The sequence below is a fragment of the Motacilla alba genome, chromosome 2, assembly GCF_015832195.1.
Source record: "Motacilla alba alba isolate MOTALB_02 chromosome 2, Motacilla_alba_V1.0_pri, whole genome shotgun sequence".
Lineage (NCBI taxonomy): Eukaryota > Metazoa > Chordata > Aves > Passeriformes > Motacillidae > Motacilla > Motacilla alba.
Window position 1 is genome coordinate 18,158,524 of NC_052017.1, and position 24,657 is coordinate 18,183,180.

The 24,657-nt window shown below is 34.7% G+C and overlaps 1 protein-coding gene across 1 annotated transcript in view; it reads left to right on the forward strand.

Annotated features, from left to right (window-relative positions):
* Nucleotides 1–24,657, forward strand: part of DNAJC1 (DnaJ heat shock protein family (Hsp40) member C1) — a 108,046-nt gene that overhangs the window by 26,391 nt on the left and 56,998 nt on the right. The window contains exons 2-6 of the mRNA XM_038126827.1: nt 11,453–11,554; nt 12,296–12,342; nt 18,441–18,606; nt 19,485–19,582; nt 20,647–20,740. Of these exons, the coding sequence (XP_037982755.1) occupies nt 11,453–11,554; nt 12,296–12,342; nt 18,441–18,606; nt 19,485–19,582; nt 20,647–20,740 (507 nt within the window). The remainder of the gene's footprint in view (nt 1–11,452; nt 11,555–12,295; nt 12,343–18,440; nt 18,607–19,484; nt 19,583–20,646; nt 20,741–24,657) is intronic.

The following is a 24,657-nucleotide window of genomic DNA, read 5'->3' on the forward strand; positions in this document are numbered from 1 at the left end:
AGTACTGGAAGAGAAGAGAATAACTGCTTGCAGGGAGCGGCTTTATGAAAAGCAGGGAAGGGATCTTTCTGCCCCTTGCTTGGACCTGTGTGGTTCAGTTAAAACATTTTGATTTGAAAAACACAGAGGGCAATTCAGGGAACAGCGTGCCACTGTGTGTAACAGTATCTGCCCACAGCTGTCATAAATCTTGAGAGGTAATTATCTTCCTTAAGGATTATTTGGCTCATTCTCGCTAGAAATAATGTCAGATAAGCATTTTTAGAAACCATAATGCCAGTTTTCCATACAAAATTGCTACTGAATGGGAAAGGCTGTCTTCAAGTTAGTCCCATCATAAGTCGTTGCATTTATGTGGCTTTTCACATATGTCTGCAATGTTTAAATTTTAACATTATTTAGGCTTCAGTTGCTTATAAATTAATTTTCTGTGTGAATTTTAATTGATGGTTTCTAATGCTGAACTTGATTTCTCTATCTGTGTGCCTTTGGACATCAGCTGCCTAATTTATGACTCATAGAGATTCTGGCGGATTTTGCCAATAGCCTTTTGCGATGGTCGTTTCCCCTTCCTCCTGCCCTGGCCCTTGATCAGATTTGCAATATTTTATGCCATCAGACTGTGAGCTGAAGTGATAGACAATGCTCATAATTTCAGCTCCTTTTGTTAGGAGAGTGAAAACATTTAGCAACATGGTGGGCTGCACTTACAGTAATCTGTTAAGCTTATTGGAGTTTAACTGAGATGCTTGTAAAGTTTTAGGATGGGATGTGTCTTACATGCAAAAATTTTGCTGATGCTGGCATCTGAACTAAAGACAGTGATGGAGGGCATTCCTATATTCTTTCAAGGAGGCTATGTACTAACTCAGCAGTGAATTACTATATAGGTAGTGGCATGTTACAACCTCCCTGAGGTCTTCTGAGTCCCGAGGTAGTAATAGCTCATTAAAATGGTAGTTAATGAGTATAAAGGAATCATTATACGACTCTCCTACATGACTGGTAGGGCTAAATCCTAACTAGCTCAGTAGAAAGTATTCTGAATAAAGAAGGAAAGAATTTGACAAATGCTGATGGTAGTTCTTTATAAGCCTGTCTATTCAAAACAATGTTTTTGAGAAAAATACACATAGAAATAAATTTTGAATAAATTAGTACCTTTTAATAAATGTATTTTAGGGCTTTCAGAAGTATTAGTATACTGTATAATCTCTAAGTTACCTTAGCATAGTGTAATGAAGCATCTTTGATTAAAAATATGCAGCATTTTGCTGCTTCTGATCAGCTGGGTTTGAAGTTAAAAAAAAGAGAAAAAATATTTTACCTTATGACTGCTTACATTTGATTTTTTTTTTTTTAAGATCACAGAATATTCTGAGTTGGAAGAGACCCTCAAGGATCAAGTCCAACTCTTAAATGAATAGCCCACAGCTCAGGATTTGTAGACATTTTCTCTTTTATGTGCCAAAAAATAAATAGTGAAACAATTTTGCCTTGTGGTACATGGGTGGCACTCCCCTAATATGGTTTTATTCATGGAAAATATAACCACGTCACACATGAGGTGTTTTCTATTTTTTTTCATTTAACAATGGTTATTTTCTGGAAAAAGGTGCTAAGAATTCATTCAAACTGGACAATGTGGATTTTGCAGCCATGAGATGAAAAACTGCTTGATCTCAGTAAATGCTTCGTGTCTTCTTTCAGACTCTAGGAGGATAAACAAACAGATGAAAGACTGTGGACTCAGGTACACCTGGATCTCACAGCTCAAGCAGTGGACAGAGCTATTTCTAAGTGTCCTTAACCTAAGAAAAATAACACTGCTTCTACAAAATGAGCCCTTCAGTAATATAGGAAAAGTAGGGTGGAAACAAATATGAAATATATTAAGTGAAAAATATATAAATATATTGTAAACATATATTATATAAATATAAGATTTGGAGAGAGGTGCTCCTACTTTCTGTCTTAAATGAATAAATTATACCTGCTCTGCATGGATGTGGTTTACTGCAGCAGCTCTAGCCTATCCTGATTGATGTGGTTTTGTTGCTGCACTTAAGGATGTATTTATAATAAACCAGATACAGAACATTTTTAAAGGAATAGTTAATTTTTTTTTTTTTAAGTTTTACTTGTAGAAATTTCTGCTTGTTTTTCTTGTTCAGCTTAGTCCTTATTTTCATCTGACATTGTCAAGGAATCTTGCTTATCATATCTGTTCTGTATTACCATCTTTCAAGGTTAAAGCTGGTAATGGATGGAAAAGTATTCTAAACTCAGATTATATGGATGCCTTACTTGTGATCATCTGCTACGGGATGACTTTCTTAGTTTGGAGCAGCTGCTGTGTAACAGGACAAATAAGCCTAATGCCTAGTGGTACAAATCATGGAGTGGGGTCCCATGGGTTTTCATAGCAAAGAAGTGTTTCCTGCCCCCCCTTTTTATTTGCCACTCCTTTCGAAGCCGTTTTAGGTTCTGTGAAAATTTCATGGACTCTTCCGGCATGAACATCTGTCATCTTCAGTGTGGCAAGAATATTGTCTTTCAGCTAGGACCTTTTAAACCACATAAACAGATGCAGTAAATCCAGTTGGAATATTTTCAGAGCAATTATTAAATTGATCATCAAAAGGGTATTTAAATTCTAAAATACAAGACTGTTAGTGACCTACTGTACCCTGCTGTGACAGAGCTGGTTAAATCGAAGTCCTGCCTGATAAATGCATGCAAGACTTGATTGTAAAAGAGACTTCAGCAGTCTGTTCCAGTGATATGCTAGTGTTGCTTATGGGATGTTTTCCTGGTACCTGACTTGAATCTTCCTGTGCTGCCAGCTGCCTGATAGTGCTTAGCCCCAGGTACATCAGACAAAGCAATAATTAAAGTTTTCCTTTAAAGCTACCTTTTGCATATTTAAATACCTTATTTCCTTGTGTCAGCTGCCTTTTCAGTGAGCTTAAGTCACTCTTGTTCTTTTGGTTTCTCTGAACAAATCACTGTTCTATTCTTCTAGACCTCTTATTAGTAAGATTTCTTTGTTTGTCATCTGAACATGTTCCTGGCTGTCTTTAATTGTATTGTTTGAACTGGATGCAGCAATCTGCTGAGGTCTTACAATTGCTGCGTGACATGGCACGGCTGTTTGTTGCCATACTGCTCGTGTCACAGTGCTGTGAGGCACAGAAAGGCAGCATCGTGCCTCTGACTCACACTCAGCTTGTGATTTACTGATCATTTCTGCCTAACTGCTTTTTTCTAGCCTATGTTTTTGTAGTTGATGAATTCTGTCCAGATGTAGACCATTAGTCTTTCATTTAAGAAATAAGGTCATATTTTTTTACAGCAATTCTCTGATTTGTCCAAATCTTTTAAAACTCTAGTTCTGTATGTCTGCATCGTGTAGGTTTGTCAGGTTAGTGTTAGCTACCTGATTAATCATGATTCTGTTACTCACCTGCCAGTTAAAATACTGAGTGTGGGCTTGGAACACAGGCTTTATAAAATCCTATTTGATACACCTTTTCGTTTTTGACTGTTGGAGCCTTTGAATGTTTAACTTATGATTTATTTTTATTTTCTTTCCATTTTGTTTTGCTCTTGCAAGAGAAGTTTTATGATACCCATGTTTTTGTCACTTGTTTAAAGTAAGGTTGTACATTAAAAGCATTACTAAAGTCAGCTTACTAAAGTCAGCATACAAAAATGGTCACACTATTCTTTCCAAACTTATTTAACTGTGTTCTTAAAATGTTTCATGAAGTTGAGCAACAGTTACAAGTATTTAAATTAGAGCATTGTACAGTATGTATGATGGATGTATCTGGGTGTATGGGCATATAAATTGGTGTCCTTCACTGCTGACATGCTGAAGAAGTTGCTAATAAATAGTTAATGTTTATTCTAGAAATTAATGCCTGTGGGGATTATTCACCTTGTAAGTGGTGTTGATGCATAAGATAATGGGTATATTTTTAAAAACTTCTGTGTTGAAGGTAATTGTACTCTGTTTATCTCTTGTATGGCTTTATGTTTTCAGTCATACCTCCTATATCCTGTCCCTCAAAGGCTCTTTCCTCATTTTTTGGCCATCAGAAAGAGGGTAATAAACCCCTTCCAAAAGCATGAAAAGTTTTAGCAATTGAAGTTGTAGACACAGAAGTGACAGTAACTGTTTAGGTGACACAGGAATATAGTAATTAGAAGCTCAAACAATTTTTGGGGGGGTTATTATTTATTTTTTAAATAGGTATTTAGTTTTTGTTAAGACCTTAGTCTGTAGTTGTTAGAAATCTCCCTCCAAAAAACTACCCTTGAACTGAAATCAGGGAAGTGTTTTTTGAAAAGATGTCTAGATGTGTCAGAGTGTATGGGTCAGTTCTGGTGGAAGGGCGTAATGAGAACAGGAATAGCAAAAGGAGGAAGAGTTAAAGGTGTGGTATGGATGTAACCTTGCTGATTTTCTTATTTTCTTTAATTCCTTACCCTAAGAAAAGAATCTGGAAACGTTCTGAAGCAGAAATGTAGGAAGAGGATTATATAAACAGTCAAATAGCAGCATATTTTTGGTATTACATCATGGGAAGGGTTGGAACTTGTCAGATGCAACACCCTAAAATCTTTGCTCTTGCTCCACAGTGAATGTGGACTGCATGCAGCTGTCCTTGGGTATAGTGTCACCTCTTGCCAATCAAGGGGCTGTGCTATCTGAGAGCAAAGGCATTGAGCATGAAATGCACTGCAGGAGACACCACATTTTGCTTTCCCTGCCAACCTGGGCTGCAAAAGCAGTAATCTTTCTTTGCAGCAACTTAGTTCCTCTGAAAATGTTGCAGGATCAGGAATTTTGTAGGTAATGTTTTTATGTGAGAGCTGTAGGCTGGAAATCTCAGATGTAATAGGCAGATTTTTAAGAGAACTCACTAGAAACAACTTTCTTTAGCCTATAAGGTATATGAAGACACGTATATATAAAAACATACAACTATCTATATTATAAAAATATGTAACACATGTAACTATGTAAACAATAAATGTAATGTATCAAATAGAATAAAAAAATAAATATGTAATAGTGTTCCTGGAAAAGCATGTGAAGTAAGTAAAGAATATCTACAAATTCCTTCGATTTGAACTATCAGAATAGAAAACTTAATGGAAATAAAATACAGCAGTAGGAAGAATTTTTTATTAGTCAGTTTTGGCGTGAGTTGTCCTCAGTTGTTGTTTGGTAGCCTCTATCGACTGTGAATTTGAAGAGTAATTCTAAAGCTGTTGAGAGTTGATGAGCGTTCTCTGCATCTCAGACACAAAGTTTATATTAAAATATGCACTTATGGTTGTACATGATGCTGTTCTCTTGGACAGTGTAGTTTTTCCTAAGTAGTCCGTTTCTGAAAAAATGCAGAAGGTAAAATAGTTGAAAGGAAGAAAAAATTATATATAAATACTGTTGTTCAAGTTGGTGAAGAAAACCTAAGCCCATATAAATGTGCACATGTCTGAGGAGAGCACTTTTTTTGGTTTCTCAAGCATGAGGCAGCAGAATTTTCATTCATTTGGCATGCTAGGCTGAAAACAGAGTCTTCTTCCATTTGACACACTCCCCTGGAAACAAACATGCCAGTGAAGGGATTGTGCCAGTTATCAGAAGCTTACAGGAATACATTGTGCTGGTTTGTATTCATTTTCATTTCATGAATTGCTTTAAAACTTAGCAGCATAAAAAAGCATTAAAACACCTTTTTAATATTATTTTTAGTTCCTATGTATTTCCCTGCTGTGCTGTCATTCAGTTTAAATCAATGGAATGTTGTGAGACACATGGCTGGGTTTGCAGCAGAGCAGATCTCTTCTCCTCCCTGCGTATGCTCCGAGTATTCATCTGTAGACAAGCAGCAATTTTGAGTTTAACTCATTTTACGTCCTTGGAAAAGATGAGTGTCTTAGAAAGAAGTTCAGTAAAAATAAAGGGTAATTGAACAAAGGTTATGCAGCGAGAAATTTAAGCCAAAACTCAGCTGGTATCTATTAACTATGAAAGTTCACAGATAATGCTTGGTCTTCTGGGAGACACTTGTTTTCCTTTCCTAGAATTATATTCTTCAGGATTGCCAGCAGGTCCTTCCCACCTCTGGAATTTTCTGCAAGATTCTATTTCCCTCATAAATGTTTTTCCACATGCAGACTTGGCAAATTCAGGTGTACTTCTTGGAACTAATCTGGTCACGGGAGCTTAAATTAGGACCAGGTTGCCGTGAGTATGTGTGAAGTAAATCTGGGAGTGGTATTGAGGGTCTGTGTCAGCCTGTGCTAAACCAAAGAGGGGGTAAAGAATAAGGAAAAAGGATCTTAGATGTATGGTTTCCATCCTAAGAGTCACCTAGCCAGGGGTTGTGGAGTCACAGCTGTCACTGTTCTGTCTCCATATGATAATGAGGCACTAAGGAGGCAGTCACCCTGAGTTCCTTGATGCTGCTTAAGGAATGAGGACAGTGGATATTTAATCGTTGACCTACATCACGTTTGTTTGTTCTCTGACACTTAAAGATATTCGTTTTCTGTGGACTTCACATGAAGACAAACAAATAGATGGTATCAGTGTTGACACAATGTTTAATAGATGGTGGTAATGTCCGTCCAGTTATCTGTGCCTGCTTGTTTGTGAGTTTTGGGGGACAGGCTGTACATCCTGCAGTTTGAAATCATAGTAGAAAAACAAGTGACTGTAAATTTACAAAGCTTACTTTGTTTCCTACAATTCTGCTTCAGCTTGTATGGCTGATGTTCACCAGAAGGAAAGTAGTGATTTATACCGTCTCTTCTACACAGAATGAAATATTTTTATCAAAGAAACCCAATACATTTGAATTGCTCTAGAATAAAAAAAAAAAAAGAAAATTAGAAAATCCAAACGTGAAAGTTTCATGGGTTTGATTTATAGTTTGGGAAGGCTGAAAAAGGCCTCATGAAAGCTTGCCTGTACTGATGTTACTAACAAGTTCAGACTTGAAATACAGTCAGCTGGTGCTCTATACAGTTGACACTTTTTGCCACATAGCTTCAGTAACATGGCTGTGGAAAATTCTACACAGTCATTCAGCAGCACTGCAGTGAAATAGATATACCGATGTCATTTTCCTCTCTCCTGTTAACTAGTGATTGGACAAACTGCAAGTGAATAGAAACGTGATTTCTATCTGCATAGCTGGTTCTGGGACCATGTGCCTTCCCATTGCTAATACAGATACTGCCACCTATTTGAAGACATTGGCAGACATATTTAAAACCCAAGATGAATTGAGCACATTTACTGTGTTAGAAGCAGTTGCTAAATTGTGAGTAACTAAGTCTTGTTGTATAACTGCATTGCACTCAAGGGAACAATTTAGGTTTTGAATTGTGTATGTTGGTAAGTGAAAACTATGTAGACATTGATTATTTTTTCCCCTTGACCTAATCACTGTTTGCCTATGGCAATATCTGATATGTTATGTGTTCACCAAGAATTGTCTTGGGAACACAATGAGGCTTTTTTTTAGCTTCATTAGTAATCATAGTTACATTAGGAATGGAAGGCAATGGAGTAATATGCTTGTACTGTGTACTACACCAGTTGTTTGATTTATTGTAAAGGTGGACATGAGCTCTGTGGGACTCTGAATTTGTATAGGCAGAGGAGGAGATCAGATTTAAAACTTCGTGCATCTTGAGCAGGAATTTAATTTTAAAAGAATGGAAAGCAAATGTGCATTTGTGTATTTTATTTTTTTGTTGTTGTGAAAAATTCTTTTCTGTGTTCCTAGTATGAGAGAACTTTCCTTGGTAATACTAGAGAATATGGACATGATGCTGAGTAAAATGAAATTTAGTAATGTGTTTTTCATTGTCAGAATTCAACAAGCTGCCAAAAGTACATCATATATAGGGAGAAGAATGTTTCTTCTTCTATCCCACTCTTTCTTCTTCTATCCCACTCTTTGAACGTGACATGTATTGCCCTTCAGAAAAAATGTGAAAGTCCAGCAGAGAACCTTAGGAAATGTGTTTAACTTTTGACATTCTGTTGATTCCTTAAAATGTTAGTTTTGTTCTATGCTAAAATACTTGTTTGAAATATAAGGAACTATGAAAAAATGTGCAAGATTTAATGTTTAAGTTCTGCCTAGAGGTCATGTAACTAGGCACATGGACATTCTGTTTGATTAAGTGTTGGGCATTAAAAAATGAATACTTGCATATTTCCATGCATAGGAAGCCATACTATGGCCTACCTAAGTGTAGACAACTTGCGGTTTTGTATTTCTGAGAACCAGTTCTAGCACAAAACAAAGAGATGTTCAACCTTGGAAGTATGATGGAAGTATAATATTGCTTTGGAAGGATATTTATCAGGAAATGAGGTGATACTCATGATGTTTGTATCCACTTGAGGGTGACAGTGTGACAGGCTTATTTGCAACAACTGGTGGCAAAGCTTGCAAACCTGAAGTAGTGTTGGAGAAATCAGTGAATCAGCAGCACTTGTTGTCTGTAACATTACCAGCTCCTTCTGCTATTAACTGAGATGCTTATACATGTTTTACTTTTCCCTCCTTAGATGTAATTGAGATTGAGATTTCTCTAGTAAACAAAGCAACCTAACATGTTGTTTCTTTTAAACAAGCAAAACCTTAGTTTGGTCATGGCTTTAGTCTCTAGACTTCTGTTGCAATATGTAAAATAATGTCTTAGTCTTTAGAAAACACCGAGTCTTAACTCTGTGTTTAAAAGCCTTAGCTTTTATGGAAATGTTACTGAAGATGGCCAGCAGTCAGGTCTCTTAGAGCAGCTGACATCACTGGGGGAGGTGTTTCTTTATTGGTTGGAAAGAATCATTCTTTATAGCTTATTTAGAGTCATACACTGGTAGGAGGTTCTGTAGAGATGAGTCTTTTCTCAAAAACCAATTACTTTTGTTCAGGGCGGGTCCTAGAGGATCTGGAACACTGCCTGAAGGTGCCTAACAGCACATATAGGTAGCATTAATTGGCAAAATGTTTGGAATATACAACGGTCCTCTGTGTTATGTTTGGAGGTATTGTGGAGAATGGGTGAGGAGGCAGACTTACTGCTTTAGAAATGAATATGTGCCAGTTGTAATGAAATAATTGACAGTAATATCCCATTATTTAGTCATTTGTTGATATTATAATACACTCTTCAACCTTTTAGAGGCCTAATGACAATAAGCTGATATGTTGATAAAGATCACTTTCATGGTTTAGAGAAAACCATGGCCAGTAAACTATTTCCTGGGTTTTTATTTGCTATAGTAGTGTTTAAATAATTATGTTTTATTTGAAGAAAAGCCTGTGTTGTTTATGAAATAGCTGACTGGATTGGTAGATGAGGGGAAACAAAACAATCTCTACATTATTTCTGGTAACTAAGGTGAACAGTCTGGTTTTATAAGTTTGTATGTTTATACATTTATTTCAGCTTCTCAAGGTGAAACAACATAAATATTTAAGCAACTTAATAATTTCAGAGTTGTCTTGGGATCTTTTGCTTTGCTTAAGCATTGAACAGATGAAATACCTTTTGTCTTGATCTCTTACACAAACAATCCTGCTGCTCCCAAATAAAATTAAATTTCAGTTCTTCAGATACATCCGAAAACACTGTAACTTGTTTTTTGCTTGTTTGTTGTTTGAAGCAATTGGAAGAATATTGCTGAACAGCTGTTAGGTTTTTAACTGATAAAACATAATCATGTGTTGTTAATCATGAGTGCTCCAAAAATAATACCCAGCACATCTAAATGTGTGGTAGAGAAGGAATAAGTTATAGTTTATCCAAAATACAAATACAGAGGTACTCATTTGTCAAGGTTATCATAGTCTCAGTCCTTAATTTTTAAAAGATATTTTTACATCTCATTTTCGCATGTATTTCATATAATTCTATTAAGTCCATGTCTCAAGGATTTAATGTTTCTTTGAGCTTAAAATAGATATTTAGTCTCTTCCTTCCCCTTAGCTGAGAGTTAAAAATAAACCTATGGAACAATGGCAATATGAAACAACTCATTGGCAGTAATCAAGCTGGAAGCAAGTTACTGTGTGAGCAGAGGAATTCAGCTTCAGTGTGCACATGCCTTAGAAGTAGCTGTTGAAAATGGAAAAATTTAAACATGGATATGTGGTATTTTCAGGAGAAATCTTCTTTCAGTAGTAAAAACATTTTCCTTTGACTGAGAAGAGACTACGGAAAATTTGGTCTTTTATTAGGGGAAAATACGAACTTCCTTAAAGATAGTTTCCATGCTGTATTTTCACAAATTCTGCATTTTCCCCTGCTTTTCTCCTTCCCCTAGTTCATTTTTTTTCTATTATTCACTGTGGGCCCAAACTTGTACACAGCATTTTAATAGCCTTATGTTATAAAACCAAAATTAAAGTAATGATGTATAATAAAAAGCCTTGCAGACTAATTATAGTATTGCATTAATTATTATCTTATTTCACTCCACTCTATGGCTAATTCAGGTCTGGGTTTTTAATCCCTGTTTACACTGTAATTTTGAGAGAGAGAATATACTTAGGAATAGTGTATCTAAAATCAAGAAATTAAAATTGTCAGATAAGCAGTTGATTTCTAAAGTGTTGCCTTGGACATTTTAGCAGTAAAATGCAAGTAGTTCTGTTTAAATGTTGTGCTTTGTGTATATTCTGGTGAGGATTACACCTATATGACATAGAATACCACTCTTGATATCTTCATTTCTGGATATCTTTGCAGCATGTACTAAATAGCAGTCATTATTCAGAAATTTGCATTTGTGCAGCTTAGTTGGTACATTGTTTTGTGTTTAATTTTATTTTTTCTCCCAAAATGTGTGCAATTCTTACAATGATTAAGGTATAGATTGATGTCAGTGCTACAGTATAGCTCCAAGACTGCAATTTGAAGCTACTTTAGAAAAATACAATTCTTTAGACATGGTGAAGCTGAAGTTGAATGGAAGTCCTATTAGGAGTGAATTGCATGTAAATATTAATAAGGGAAGAGTTCCTAGCAAGTCCTGAGTTTGGGAAATTGAGCATGATAATTTGCTGAAATTATGTCTGTCTTGAAGATATGCAGATGCAATAATTTTCAGTTTTCAGTTGAACTTTTAAATGGTGCAGAAGGTGCCCAGGCTAGGTTTTAAGCAAGAAAGTGTTTGAAAGTATTGGCAAATGTCGTTGTAATGGATGTATGGTAATGAAAGGAGTTAAGATGAAAGATGAATTGGACTGAATGGCTGTTAAGTCATTTAGGCTGGGCTGGTTGCAGGTTTGGTTGTTAGATGTCTCAAATTACATTGCCTTAGTTCCTGCCCTTGGTTGGCTGTCTACAGATCTTCAAAAAGTTCAGGGAATTGGTTTCTCACAATTTGCTTTGTTTTCCTCTTTTTCAGGATGCTTCATCTGCAGACATTCGGAAAGCATATCGAAAGCTTTCTCTGATTCTACACCCAGACAAGAATAAAGATGAAAATGCAGAAATACAGTTTAGGCAAGTAAGTAAAATGTGTGGCAATAAAACTTTTAGGGGAAAACAGAATTTTTATGTTGATGTTGTTTTAGTAAGAACAGGGGTACACCTTTGAAATTAGTAAGTTAAACATTGAATTACGGTTTTGCTGATGTAGCTAGACTAAAACCAAGTACACTTTTTTTGGAATTGACTTGTTCGATAACTTGTATTTCATATTTACCTGTATATTAAAAATACTTTGAACATAATGCTTATACTCTTAGGAGGTAAATATGTTTTGCACTTCAAAAGCCATGGGGAAAATTTCTGGTCAGTTCTCAACACAAGTCCTAGATAGGCATAATTTGATGAAAGTAATTCATTTTAGTTATTTTTGAGTATTTGTAGAGTGAAATAGAATGACTTTGTAATTAGCTCTACCTTTAAAAATGTACCTTGGGCTGAATTCAGCTTACTTGATTTTAGTAAGATCTTCAGGATGAAATAAGGGATATCTAACTGAGACAAGACTTGGTTTGACAGATGTGAGGACGGGAAGAAAGTCTTGTATGAGAGTTGCTTGTTTGTGTCTGATGACATTTGTATATGAATATATTACTCCTTCTTTTGCACACTACTTAGTGGTGTAGGGAAAAATAAAAACTAGCAAAGGTCATTTGTTGGCAAATGTAAAAATGATACTACTATTCAAAATGTATAAATTCAGTTATAAATTAAAATCTTTCTGTGTTTTCTTTTTTGGTGTTTTGTTTGTATGTTTTAGTTGGTGGCCATCTATGAGGTTTTAAAGGATGAAGAAAGGAGGCAGAGGTGAGTTAAATTGCACAGGTTTTTAAATAAAGCATTCATACCAGTGCTATATTCAAGCCCTTAGTTGTAACATTTCAGATTATTCTTTTGCATAATTTCAGTTAGTAAAATCTATGTAACTGTTTAATTAAAGATTGTATATGGGTTAAATGGCAAAGTGGTGTTTTTGCATGACATACTGTTTTTTCTCCTTTAAAATTAGTACTTGAAAGAACGTTGAAAGCTAGCTGTTATTTCAAGGAATTTTTAAAAATACTTAACAACTGTATTAGCTTTTTTGCTCAGTTGTCAAATTTAAAAAACTGTGATTAAAAAATATTGGCCATTTATTCAAATGTCAGTAATACCTCCCTGTATCAGTAAAAGGCTTGTTGCATGATATTTAGGGATTATTTCCATTGTATGTTGTTTTCAGCATTGTTTTCTGTTGCTTAATTCATAGGGTTTTTTTTTCTTTCAGATGTATTATCTCTAATAGTGGAAACTTTTAAATATTTTTTAATAAATGCTGGTTGTCCTTGCTGGTTCAGGAGCAGTTCCAGCAGTACCTGAAGGATAGGATAAAGAACTGGAAACCTGGGGCTAATTTATTTTCTGGAAGATTATTTTGAAATTTTTTTTCTGGTTTTAAACAAATAGGAATTTCAACCAATGATTATCAGAAAAACTGAGACACTGGAAGACTTTTGCTTTTGGGCTGGTGTTTTAGTAGATCGTCTTTCAGCTTACAAGTCTTTAAACGGGGTTTTATGAGACATTTCTTGAAGGGATTTTGGCTTTGTAGATGTCTTGGCAGGAGTCCAGGGTTTATAGTGCAGATTATCTACTTTTTTGATAATCCCCTTTTCAAGTGTCATGAAAATGTACTTCATAGAAGCACTTTTGGAAATTTGTGGGGTTTTTTATTTCATCCTTTTAAAGAGAATTTAATTGTGAAGTTACACTTAACAAAAGTTTAAAAAATGTTAGCTAAATGATTTCAGGCCACTTAAAGTGAATTATCCCCCCGTGCTTCCCAACTTTTTGTTAGTAGCATTGTTTGCATACACTTCAGAGTGTTGTTTCTCTGAAACTTAGTTCCATCATGGAACTTGTAGGAATTTCCTTGCAGCTGTAATAGAAGCTTTTTGCATGAAACTGATGCAGTAGCTTGCAAAAACTATGGCTTAAGCCTTGCATACACTACAAAGGTGATTAACTTACTCAAATATTGTTAATTAGTGCAACAGCGATTTAATGAGAAGTTAAAGCAGCACCAGATTATTCTAGCTTAGATTGATTTAATTGCCACGAACTTATTTTGTACATAGACAATGTCATATTTTTCTTGCACAATGTGGATGTATGGTTGATACTGATTTTATAGTTGAATTAATATAAATGTGGTGGATTAAACAGTATTTACTTTCGGAGAATTTTCTGGAAATAATATGCAGAGTTTAGAAATAACCTGTAGAGCAGAGCTGTATGGTCTCACTGCTTTGAAAAGCCCTGTATTGATCAGGTTTATTGCACAGTGTAATGATAATTTCTCAGCTGAGCTCATAAATGGAGGGTGGCCTGTAAGGCGTTGTTGTAGCATGTTTCTAATACAAGCCTTCAGTAAGTGTGATAGGAGCTGTTCTCCCTGTTATATTGGTTCTGTTGTAAGGTAACTCGAGCCTTACTTGCAGCTGTACAGCAAAGGAAAGGGTGGGAGTTACTACTTTTTGGAATCTTTCTACTTTAAATGTTGGTATTTGGCTTTGAATGGCGTGAGGCGATGGGCATAGTGGAATAGGCTCAAAGCTGACTCAGTGCCCCTGCGCTGGGCCGAAACCACTGCAGCCTTTTGCTGGCAGTTGAGTGGGAATCCCTTCCCAGCACCTGAATGGTTTGGGGCAGGGCTTTATACCACTGGGAGAAGAGCGAGCTGCGGGCTTCTGCTCCTGTGCCGTGAAGTCAGCTGTACCTGGCTCTTTCTGTACCTCTCAAAAGTGATGTAATCATTCCTGGTGTGTGTACAGAGAGTGGAGCCAGCAAAGGCAGGAATAAGATCCTGCACTATATGAGAGAGTGATGAACTCATTTTGAAACAATAAAACCCCTTCTCTGTGAATGTCATTCTTGGTGAATGTCAGAGGTGTTGTTCATTTGTGTGAGTACAGAAACAGTGTTTCTAAAAGGCAGATCTGTTGGCCAGCTACATGTAATTATTTTTCTAAAGCCTTTGCATTTTCTTATTTATCAGTGAATTTTTGCTTTATCTGATGGCAGAAACCTTTCTTAATATTACAGTTACTCTACTGACAGTGATACGGCTGGGCTTTAAAACATGGTTTTCTTTTATGAGAAAGTTATACAGTTGCTTGTGAAGTAAACCAGTATCATTTGTAGTACTATGTAATATGGTAATACTGCCATGTTAGGACTTCTCTCCTACACACTCTTGAGTGAAGCATGATCAAAACATTCAAATATTCTGACAATAAACATACGTGCAGCACTGTTTAACATTAAATTAAACATACATGCAGCAGAACACAATATTTTATGTTTTGTATACACACTCCAGTGTGAAATTCTACAGAAAATTTTATCTGTAGGGCATGTAGAGATGGGTGTGTTTCCTGCCATACACTTCACCTTTAGGGCATTTGTTGGTAAATCAATTTGATGGTGATAAATTTTATTAGCTTTGGATTATCTTAGTTTATGGAAAATAATTTTATGCATTTTGGTTAATTGTAATTAGACATAAAAGAAATCTTAGATCCTGATTTCATTGTTTGTTACCTTTTTAAGGAGCTTTTTTTACCTACCAGACCTATCCTCTGTAACAATGTTGGCTTGATTACAGGAAACAAAACATTTGCAAAGGGATCAAAATAAGAAAGATAAAATAATTGTGTGGAATAAGAAAGATGTCTATCTTAGGTCTCATTAATAATTAAATGTCTGTATTCAAAGGTATAAATTGTTCCAGCTGATGTTGTGCTGGATGTCTTTGACAGCTTGAGGAAAATAGGCCACCCAAAGTAAAAACCACCAGGGCAATCTTTCCATAGTTCAGAATATTCCTCACTAATTCAAGGTTATATATATATATATATCAGATCTCTGAAATTATTTGAAATACGAAATGCAGTGGCTCTCTTAAAGGGAAAAGTAAATTATAATTATATTAAGACTGATGATACTGTAATTAGTTACTACAGTTAAGGGATTTTTTTACTTGTGATGTAATTGATTCACAAAGAAGTCTAAAACTATTTTATGAAATAAAATAGAAAAAAAGAGAAATGTTAATAATCTTGCCATTTGTTACTTTTAGTACGGGACTACCAAGTCTTTTATAGACTGCTGAGTTTTAAAATAAATACTCAGCATAGTTTTAAATGGGGAATGGTTTTGGCTTTACGTTTCTGTACTGGTGCTTTGGGATTTTTGTATCTTCTTGACTGCTGCATGTCAGAGACAACTGGTAGGCATACTCATGTGTGAAAAATTTGCTGTATTCTGTGTGCATGTTTGTAGAAGAAACCCTGCAAATGTATCTTTCCTTTTCAGCTTGTTTTTTTTCCTACACAGAGTTACAATTAATATAGGTTGCCAAAAGAATGCTTTGTAATTAAATTCTGAATGTAGTTCTTGATGCACACGGATTAACTGTCTTTCGTAGTTAATATAAGTGTCTATACAGGAAATCTTTAATGAGAAACTTGCTTTCAGTTAAATCACATTCAAAATTTGAAAATTAAGATTTAAAAGTTATGGGAGCTTCTGAGTTTCAGTAGGATCATTTTCCAGTTGAAAACCTAAAAATCATTGATATCTTTATTTTTCAAATACAGAGCTTAATTACTATTGAAAGCAGTGATTTATCTTTTAACAGTATATATTCTAAAAAGTGGGTTATAATAGAAGCTATCTTCCCTTAAAATGGCCAGTCGTGTGAGCCATAATGCTCATTGATAGTAAAATCAATAGAGCATTGATTCTGAGCCTTAATCCGTGGAGGCTGTTGTTCAGAGCAGCGGACACAGCCTAGTAAATACCGAGGGCTGTTTAAAGCACTTAATGCAAGAGCCTCTGCTGTCTTAATTTATTTTTTCTTAACACATAATTTATAATAGAACATGGTTGCCAAATGTTAGTTTGAAACCTTGGTTTGCATATTACTATATTTTTACCATCAGCATATATGGACTTTATTTAATCAGTAGCCACTTTTTCAGTGCATCAATTAACAACCCTTAGTATATAAGAAGGCAACTGCTTAATAAATGTATATTAAATTAGGTTGTACGTGTATTTCTCTGAAGATTTCAAAGGAAGAGCATCTTATGTAAAACCTTGTTATCAACCTAATTTGTTTTAAAGATGGTTCCGTTTCTAAAATGTTCTATTATCACTAAAATCTTGTAAATATCTTAATATTTTTAAAGGCTAAAACATCTATTTATTTCGTAAACAAAAGTTAAGTAGAAATTTTAATTTTTAAATAACATCATAAGCAATTTTTCTGAACAGAGTTTGTATTAAGGTGTCAGTAGTTAATTTGTTCTGACTTACCGGGAAAAGAATAAAGTTATTAATTCAAATTTTACAATCATAGATGTTAACCTTAGTATTCTCATAGTTTTAATGACAGATAGAATTTTGTAATATGAATTTTACTTCTGATATTATTCGGAACACAGCAGAATCCTGAGGTGTTAAATCTTTTATGCAGATGTAATGGTGCCAACTTGAACAAATGTTTTATCAGAAGTTAGCTTTTCAGATATGCACTATAGTAGGGTATATTTTTTAATTGAAAACCACCGCTTCTTTTTCTACTTAAAATGAATTTGCTTGTGGAAATATTTTTTTTAGTACATCTCCAAGGTATCAATTTAATAACTATCAAAGTAGCTAGTGCAGTTGTTGCATTTAAATTGATTTACATGTCAAGACTGGCAGTTTAGCAGCTGCGCTATTATTCCTGGATTGGTCAATTTACTTGAGAAAAACCTACTACTGAGTTCTACTGACCTGCATGACAATATAGGCCCTATTTCTATTCCTGTAATTAGGCCTGCGACTAACTCAGAATATTTTTAATTAAAATATTTTGGTCAATGTGTTGCACCAAATTAGGCCTTTCAGTGCAGATTTAATTCTGGAAATGGTGTGATTAGAATATGTAATGAGTTGTGTTCAATTTAAGATTAACAGGTTGTGCCTCTTGAACATACAGATTTATGAGTTTACGGTAGAGATTTTTGTTTGAAACTTTACTCTGAAAAGTTAATTTTTTAAAAATCTGGTTTGCATGTCTGTGCTTTGTTTATTTTTAAATTGTTCAAATCTGTAAACAAAAGACCTCAGACATTTCAAAATACTTCAAGACATTTGTGTGAAGGAAAAGGAATTGTCATAAAATAGTTTCTGTGCAGTTGGTAGGGTTAGTAATTAAACAGTTTTAAAATAGATTGATTTTGAAGACAGTGTTTCAAATAGAAAAATCAAAAACTGGTGAACTTAATTTTCAAACTTCAATATCAAGCCTCTAATTTAAGCTCTTATCTTACAAAGAAGGTTATGATAAGTCTGGCATATTTTTACTTAATGGATTTTGTGGTACTAAAGGACAAAAACGAAAAGCAGAGATGCTTCTCCCCTCCCCCCAGCACTTGTGCATTTAATTTGTAAAAGAAAAAAGGGTTTCTAGTGTTTGAGACATTTGTTCTTGGCTACCTATTTAGTTGTTCGTGGGTCGTTACTTACTTCGATCATGGAGACCTGCCCACTGACTACAGAACACGTAGAACACATTCCTGGAAGTCTCTTACTTCAAAAGTGAATGAACTTGGAAGGGGAGGGGGGCAAGTGTTGCAGGAAGGTTTGAATTTTTTCCCCCCTGCCCCAGTGTTTGGAGCCTGTTTGTTTCCACATGCAAGCCTATCTGCTGACAAAACAAGGCATTACTCTCTAAAAAAAAAAATTACTAAATGATCTTTTGTGTGTGTGTATTATTCAAGCACTCTGTGGATTATCTTTTGTTTTATAATTGGATGGTTTGGCTTATTTCATTTCTAGCTCTTCATGAAAGCCTGTTATGTTTGCTACTGTAGGTATGATGATATTCTGATCAATGGACTACCAGATTGGCGACAGCCTGTGTTCTACTACAGGCGGGTGAGAAAAATGAGCAATGCTGAGCTGGCATTACTCTTGTTCATTATACTCACAGTGGGTCATTATGCTGTGGTTTGGTCAATCTACCTGGAAAAACAGCTGGTAAGTATTGGTAATAAATCAAACTTGCTTCACTTATTAGTACTGAATTTCCTGTAGAAGTTTGCATGTTATAGATAGATACCTCTACCACTTCCCCTGGTTTGAATTTGGACTTTTCATATTTTAAAAATATTATATTTAAAATGATGATAATTACAGAATGAGGTATTCAGCATGTCAATAATGGTAATCTAAAAACGACTTAATTTTTCTAGAATTGGTAATAAATTGCAAGAGCTGGTCCTGGGTTTTTATCTGGAAGGAAGAAGAGAAAAAGTCTATCATTTGTTGATGAAGAATCATATGCTACTGTAGTCATATCTAAGGTTTAAAAATAAACAGGGTTTATTTTTTTAAAAGTCATACTTGATTTGCCTTTGTTCTAAGCTAAATGCTTTTTTGTTTGGGGTTTTTCTTAATAGGGTGAGAATTGGTAAGCAGTATGAATCATGTTATTTTTTGATAGTTTTATTTTTTTTGTCATATAAAAGTCTGTTGCACTTAGGAGACTAAGAAAAAAACTAACCATAACTTGAAAAATATTCATACATTAGCATCTATTTACTTTTTTATTTTTCACTGCATTATTGAAGTTGATGAATGAGAAAAGAGGCAAGTTGAATGCTTTCTCCTCTTAGAAAACTTTGATTGCTATGGAGATACACATGAGTGACAGAACTGGACTTCATGTGTGTTTAAAGACTGGATACCATGGCAACAGTTATTGTTAAGATAGATCATTTTACTTAATCATGTAGGACCCCAGATCTATTTGCATAAATGCTACTCTAGTGTTTACCCTTCACAGAAGAGTCCCAGTAACATTTGTGGTTTACATGCTAATGATAACCTGTAACCGTAGTTCTTTCTACATCAAGGATGAACTGCTTAGCAGAAAAAAGAGGGAAAAGAAGAAAAAAACAGGCGGCAGGAGTACAGATGAAGCCAAACTTGCTGCTCTAGACAAAAATGAAAGGTGGGAAAGAACTCTCTTGTTTAGTGCATTTTAAAACATTCTGTCAGCTACTGATTCAGTTCTCTCATTTTCTTTTTGCATCTTTGAAATACTTTGTAAGAAAAACAACTGTGTGTGTAGTAACAGCCATTGCTGATATAAAGTGTGCCAATGTGTGTTTTCAGGTTTGGATTTGTAAATAAACACGTGGTGTTTATTCAGCAGATCAATAATCATTGAAAGATTAAGGCTGAATTAAAGGCTTCTGTCTTATAAAATGATATTATTTTTACAAGTGTATTTTAGGAGATTTTAGAACTTTTTCCCTCTTTTTAAGGGTTTTTGCCTTTGATTACAGTTAACAAATTTCAATTTATTTGAGCTTCGATTTATTCCTATTCCAAGCAAGGAGTTCTTATGGGATTTTAATGCTTGTCTGATTAAATGCTTTTTGTCTGATTAACTTAAAAATGATTGTGTTGGTAAAGGCTTCTAACATATTGTTTGTCAAGGAGCACATAAGGAAATAGTGACTTTCAGGACACTCCAAAAGATACCACTATTTCTTCTATTGATTCATAGAAAGAAATAAAGGGTTTAAATAGTTCACACAGCAGGGGCATGAACTGGATCAATGAGGGATGGAGATCAGAGACCATTCTGCCTGTCGTCTTTCTTGATGACATCAGTGAGTAATGCTCCAGTGAACTGCAAATGACATTAATTTTTATGTATTGTTTTGTTTATGCTACAGTCTTCATATCTGGTTGTCAGCACTTGTGAACACTTGGTTGAAGCTTGAGTGGTTTTTTGGTCTGTTTTTTTATTTAAACTAAAGTGATTATGTGGCTTAGGAATTTATTTTCTTGAAGAAAAGTCCTTTTAGACGATCAAAATACAGAAATGATTAGAAGTCAGCTGTTAGATATTTTGAATTAAATGTTTAAAATGTATCTTTATTATCATGTAGTCATACAGTTTTATGGGAGTTGACGAGTGCTAATCATCTTAACGGATAATGGAAAAGTTCTGGCTTGGAGATTGTGTGACAATAATGAAAAACCTACAATTTTATTTGACTGCAGGGTACTGGACAAACCACAATGGCATGACTTACTTCCATGCAAGCTGGGAATATGGTTCTGTCTCACAGTGAAAGCTTTACCTCAGTTATTCCAGGTAACAGTAATGATGTTAAATTGTGTTACTTAGTTTTTCTTGATGGTGTTATTATGCATCATCAGATGTGCAGCACTTGTTCTTAATTAATTTTTTGGCTCAAACACATAGCATATAGATACATATATTCATACATATATATATATAAAGAAATTACTCTTTGGAGGCAAATTTGATATCAAAAGTTCATGGAAATATGAATGTATTTTAAATGCATTTGAATCTTAATGAGCTAGGAAAGCAGTTTCTGTTAGGCAAAACTACAAGAATAAATTATGGGAGAGGAGTGAGGGAGATGGATGTATATCCATCTAATTAGGAATACCAATGTTTAAGTGATGTTAACAAAAGTACTTTAATCTCAAATCAGCAAATGCTATGCTTTCATAGCAAATTTTAATATGCTATTTAAATTTGGGGTAACAGTGAAATTACTTTTCATGCTGGAGTTTCTTTCTTTAATTCACTGGATAATGATACAAATTGATACCTGAAAATGCTGAAGTAAAATAACAAAGGTATGGTTGTAGTTTAGAAACATCAATGTGGCAGGCTTGCTCATAGTTGTGTTTTAATCAACTATTATCAACTGTAAAATCTAGCTGGCATACAACCAATGGAAGTATTGTCAGATTAGTTACCAGAATAACTTCTGTAATATCACCTGCTCTTTCTTTGCATCTTCCTTAAATACAGTATTTTGTTTTTAATACCTTTCTCACTGGTAATATGGATCAGGCAATGTGAGATGGATTTTTCTTTGGTTTACAGAAATACTGAGTATTGTTTTGAAAGTATAAGTAGTACAAATGGCATCAATATTTGGGTTTTGTCTCTGTTTAAGCTAGAAAAAGACTATATATAGTTATAATTCCTTCTCTCTTATTTAAACCTTTGTAAAAGTTACAAATACAATAATGCCTGGTCTTCCAGCATCCATTTTTATAGCCTTTAACTTTTCCTACAAACACAGCCAAAGTTAATCTCTCCTTCTCTTAAAATTTTCATCGGAATTTTGGGGATGTTTTATTAAAAAACCCTTTATTTTTACAAGTTTGTAAAGCAAGTTGATTATGCTTAATCAACTGTTGTGTCCAAATTAAGCTTTGATGTTCATTCCTCATCAAGGTGAGTCATATAGAAAATAATTAGGATCAGCAAAATTCATTGCTGCATTTTTGCAACTTTATTCATAATTATAGTACTTTCCCTTTTTCTTTAATTGCAAAATGTTCAAAAACCACACAATATATCGTAAGATTAGTGAATAATTGAAAATTAGGACTTCTTATGACTTCTTATTATTTTTATAATATTAAAATAGCATTATGTCAGTATAGCAGTTTTCTGGTTTGCTGTTGAAAGAGCAGCTCCTATGCCTGTCAGAATTGGCAGGAAAAAAAATGCAACAAAATGATGTTTCATGCTTTGTTGAACTTAGCCCTTGTTTGGATTCCTATTCCATTAAATTAATAGTACTGGAAAAAAAGCTGTCCAGTAACTCCTGGAATATTGGAGACCATCAAGCAGGGGTTTGGTGGCAGGGGAAGCATATTGTAGAGGAATTCAGAGCAGGAAGGCTTTGAAGCAGAGAGGAAGGGCCCATATACAAATGATGCTACTGGTTAACTGCGGGGTTTGTTTTGTTGTTGTTTAATGTGACCTGCTAGTTATGTGAATTAAAATGTAATAAACCATAAATAATCTTCAATGTTAAAACTATTCAGGACTTCAGATGACTGAAGTAAATTGTTGTGGCTTATTATTTGTTAGTTAACAATACTTAAAGAAGTTCACCTATTCTGAAAAGCATAAGAGCATTTGGAGCTGTATTCTGAAATGACAGTTGAAAAGATACCTGGTATGTTGTAACTACCTTGACAGAGAGACCCCTGGGTTCTTTTTGATTTTGATGTATATTTAACATTTTGGCAAGATCTGCCTTAATGACCAACATGGAGAAGAAAGTTATCTGTACTTTCAAGATTATACCCCGGTACAGAGGTCCTGTTTTAAATCTGAGTGCTTTTTTCTTCAGTAATACACAGGCTTGAGATTTCAGGGTACTTAATGCTTTTATTAAAAGTAAAATCACTAAGGCAGAAGATGAAGGATCCTACAGATACTGAGTAGTGTTACGTGTTGTATTGCAAGTGGTTGACATCAGGATGGATGCTACAGATTTTAATTGTTTGTTGTTTTAATCTTAATTATTTCTCCAGTCATTTAAGAGCCAACAAATCGATTTCAAAATCTGTCATTCAGCTGTAACTAATCCAATTGTAGATGAACTTCTAAAGATGCATCCATATTTAAAGGAGCCATGTTTGGGACAGGAAAGGGGAAGAGTTAGCGATGCTTTTAACTGAATGTTGCTCTGCCACGGAGTTTTTCAAAGCCCTGCCAGTAAAACAGCTGAACTGTTTCCTCAAACGAACAAAACAGAAGCACATGCCTGTAACAGACACAAGGTCTTCCTCAGAGGAGGCTTCATTAAAAAAACCCCAAAACTAATCAAACATAACAGCATAACAACAATAGCAACAAATAAAACTTTTTAGCCCTTCTTGTATTGATTTTTTTTTTACCTTGCATCCATCTCTCCCCCTATTAGTTAATGTGAATATTCTTCTTGCAACAGCTGTGTCTGAGGATTCAGGTTACTGAGCTTCTGCTCATGACTGGCTCTCATTTATCCAATTGAGTGTCTTTCTCTGACTTGCCTTCCTCCTTCAAAATGTCAGATTTCAGAAGGAGGCACTTAAAATAATTAAGGTGGGCCTTCACTGAAGAAAAATGCTTTGTTTGCATGCCCTTGTGATGGCCTATGCCATTTTATTGTAGCCTGCATTTTATGTCAAGAAATTGGAAGAAAAATGTGTGAGGGGAGGATGAGAGAAACTAAGAAAATAAGCAGGTTTTTTAAACTGTTGACAATCGTATTTTGAGAGAAACTACATAGATTTTTATATCCATACAGTGAGTTTAGTTAAATTTAGGGGTGGAAACAGCATTTTAAAGTTTGTTTGAAGAAGCAAAGGGAGAAAAATACATAAAATGTATCATAAATCAAATATGTGTGCTGTGAAGGAAACATTAAGTGGAGTGTAAATTACATTCCCTATTACCAACTTTAATTCTTATAATGTAGGATAAGAAAAAAATAGAAAAAGAAAGAAAATTGTTTCTAAGGCCATTTTAGTTAATACCTTCATGAGAACGACCTAGAAAAAGGCAATGTATTTAAAAAAAGGGGATCAAAGAACCCCCAAAATCTCAATTAAAATGCTTGTTGAAACTGAAATTTCTTCTTAGAATGGAATAAACTAGCTATGTGTAGTGTGCAAGAATTTCAGTTCAAATTGTGTAGGTAATACATTTGTGTTAAGTGTACTTATGTTTTGAGGGAGGACTGCCATAAGTAAATTGCAGTTTATTCCAAAAGCAGCTGACTAGAGGGTGGTTTTTTTTGGATGTCCAGACATATAACTTAAGAAAAGTGGTCTTTTTGAAAAATATTTTTAATTATTCTTCACAAAATTTTTCCTTCAGAAAACAGAAGATAGGCATATTTCTTAGTGGTCCTGTCAACTTTACCCTCCACACTGATGTGGTGAAGTTTAGCAGTGAAAGTCTTTATTTTTACACCGACTGAATTGTGAGCGTGCTGTTGTCCTGAGGGTAATGGAGCAGAAAGCATTTTTATTTGTTTCAACAGAAATGGTTTCTTGTTAAGAAAATAAAGTTTTCTTCTTCTCTTCCAATCCTGTAGGTGTAGAGCACACACCCTCACAGTGAGCTGTTGGGAGAGCTGGTGGCTCACCAGTAATGAGAAGCCGGTTTGAGCTCAGTACATAGTTGCACTGGGTATAACCTAGTGAGATTATCAACAAAGCTTTCAATTACAATTGAAACTT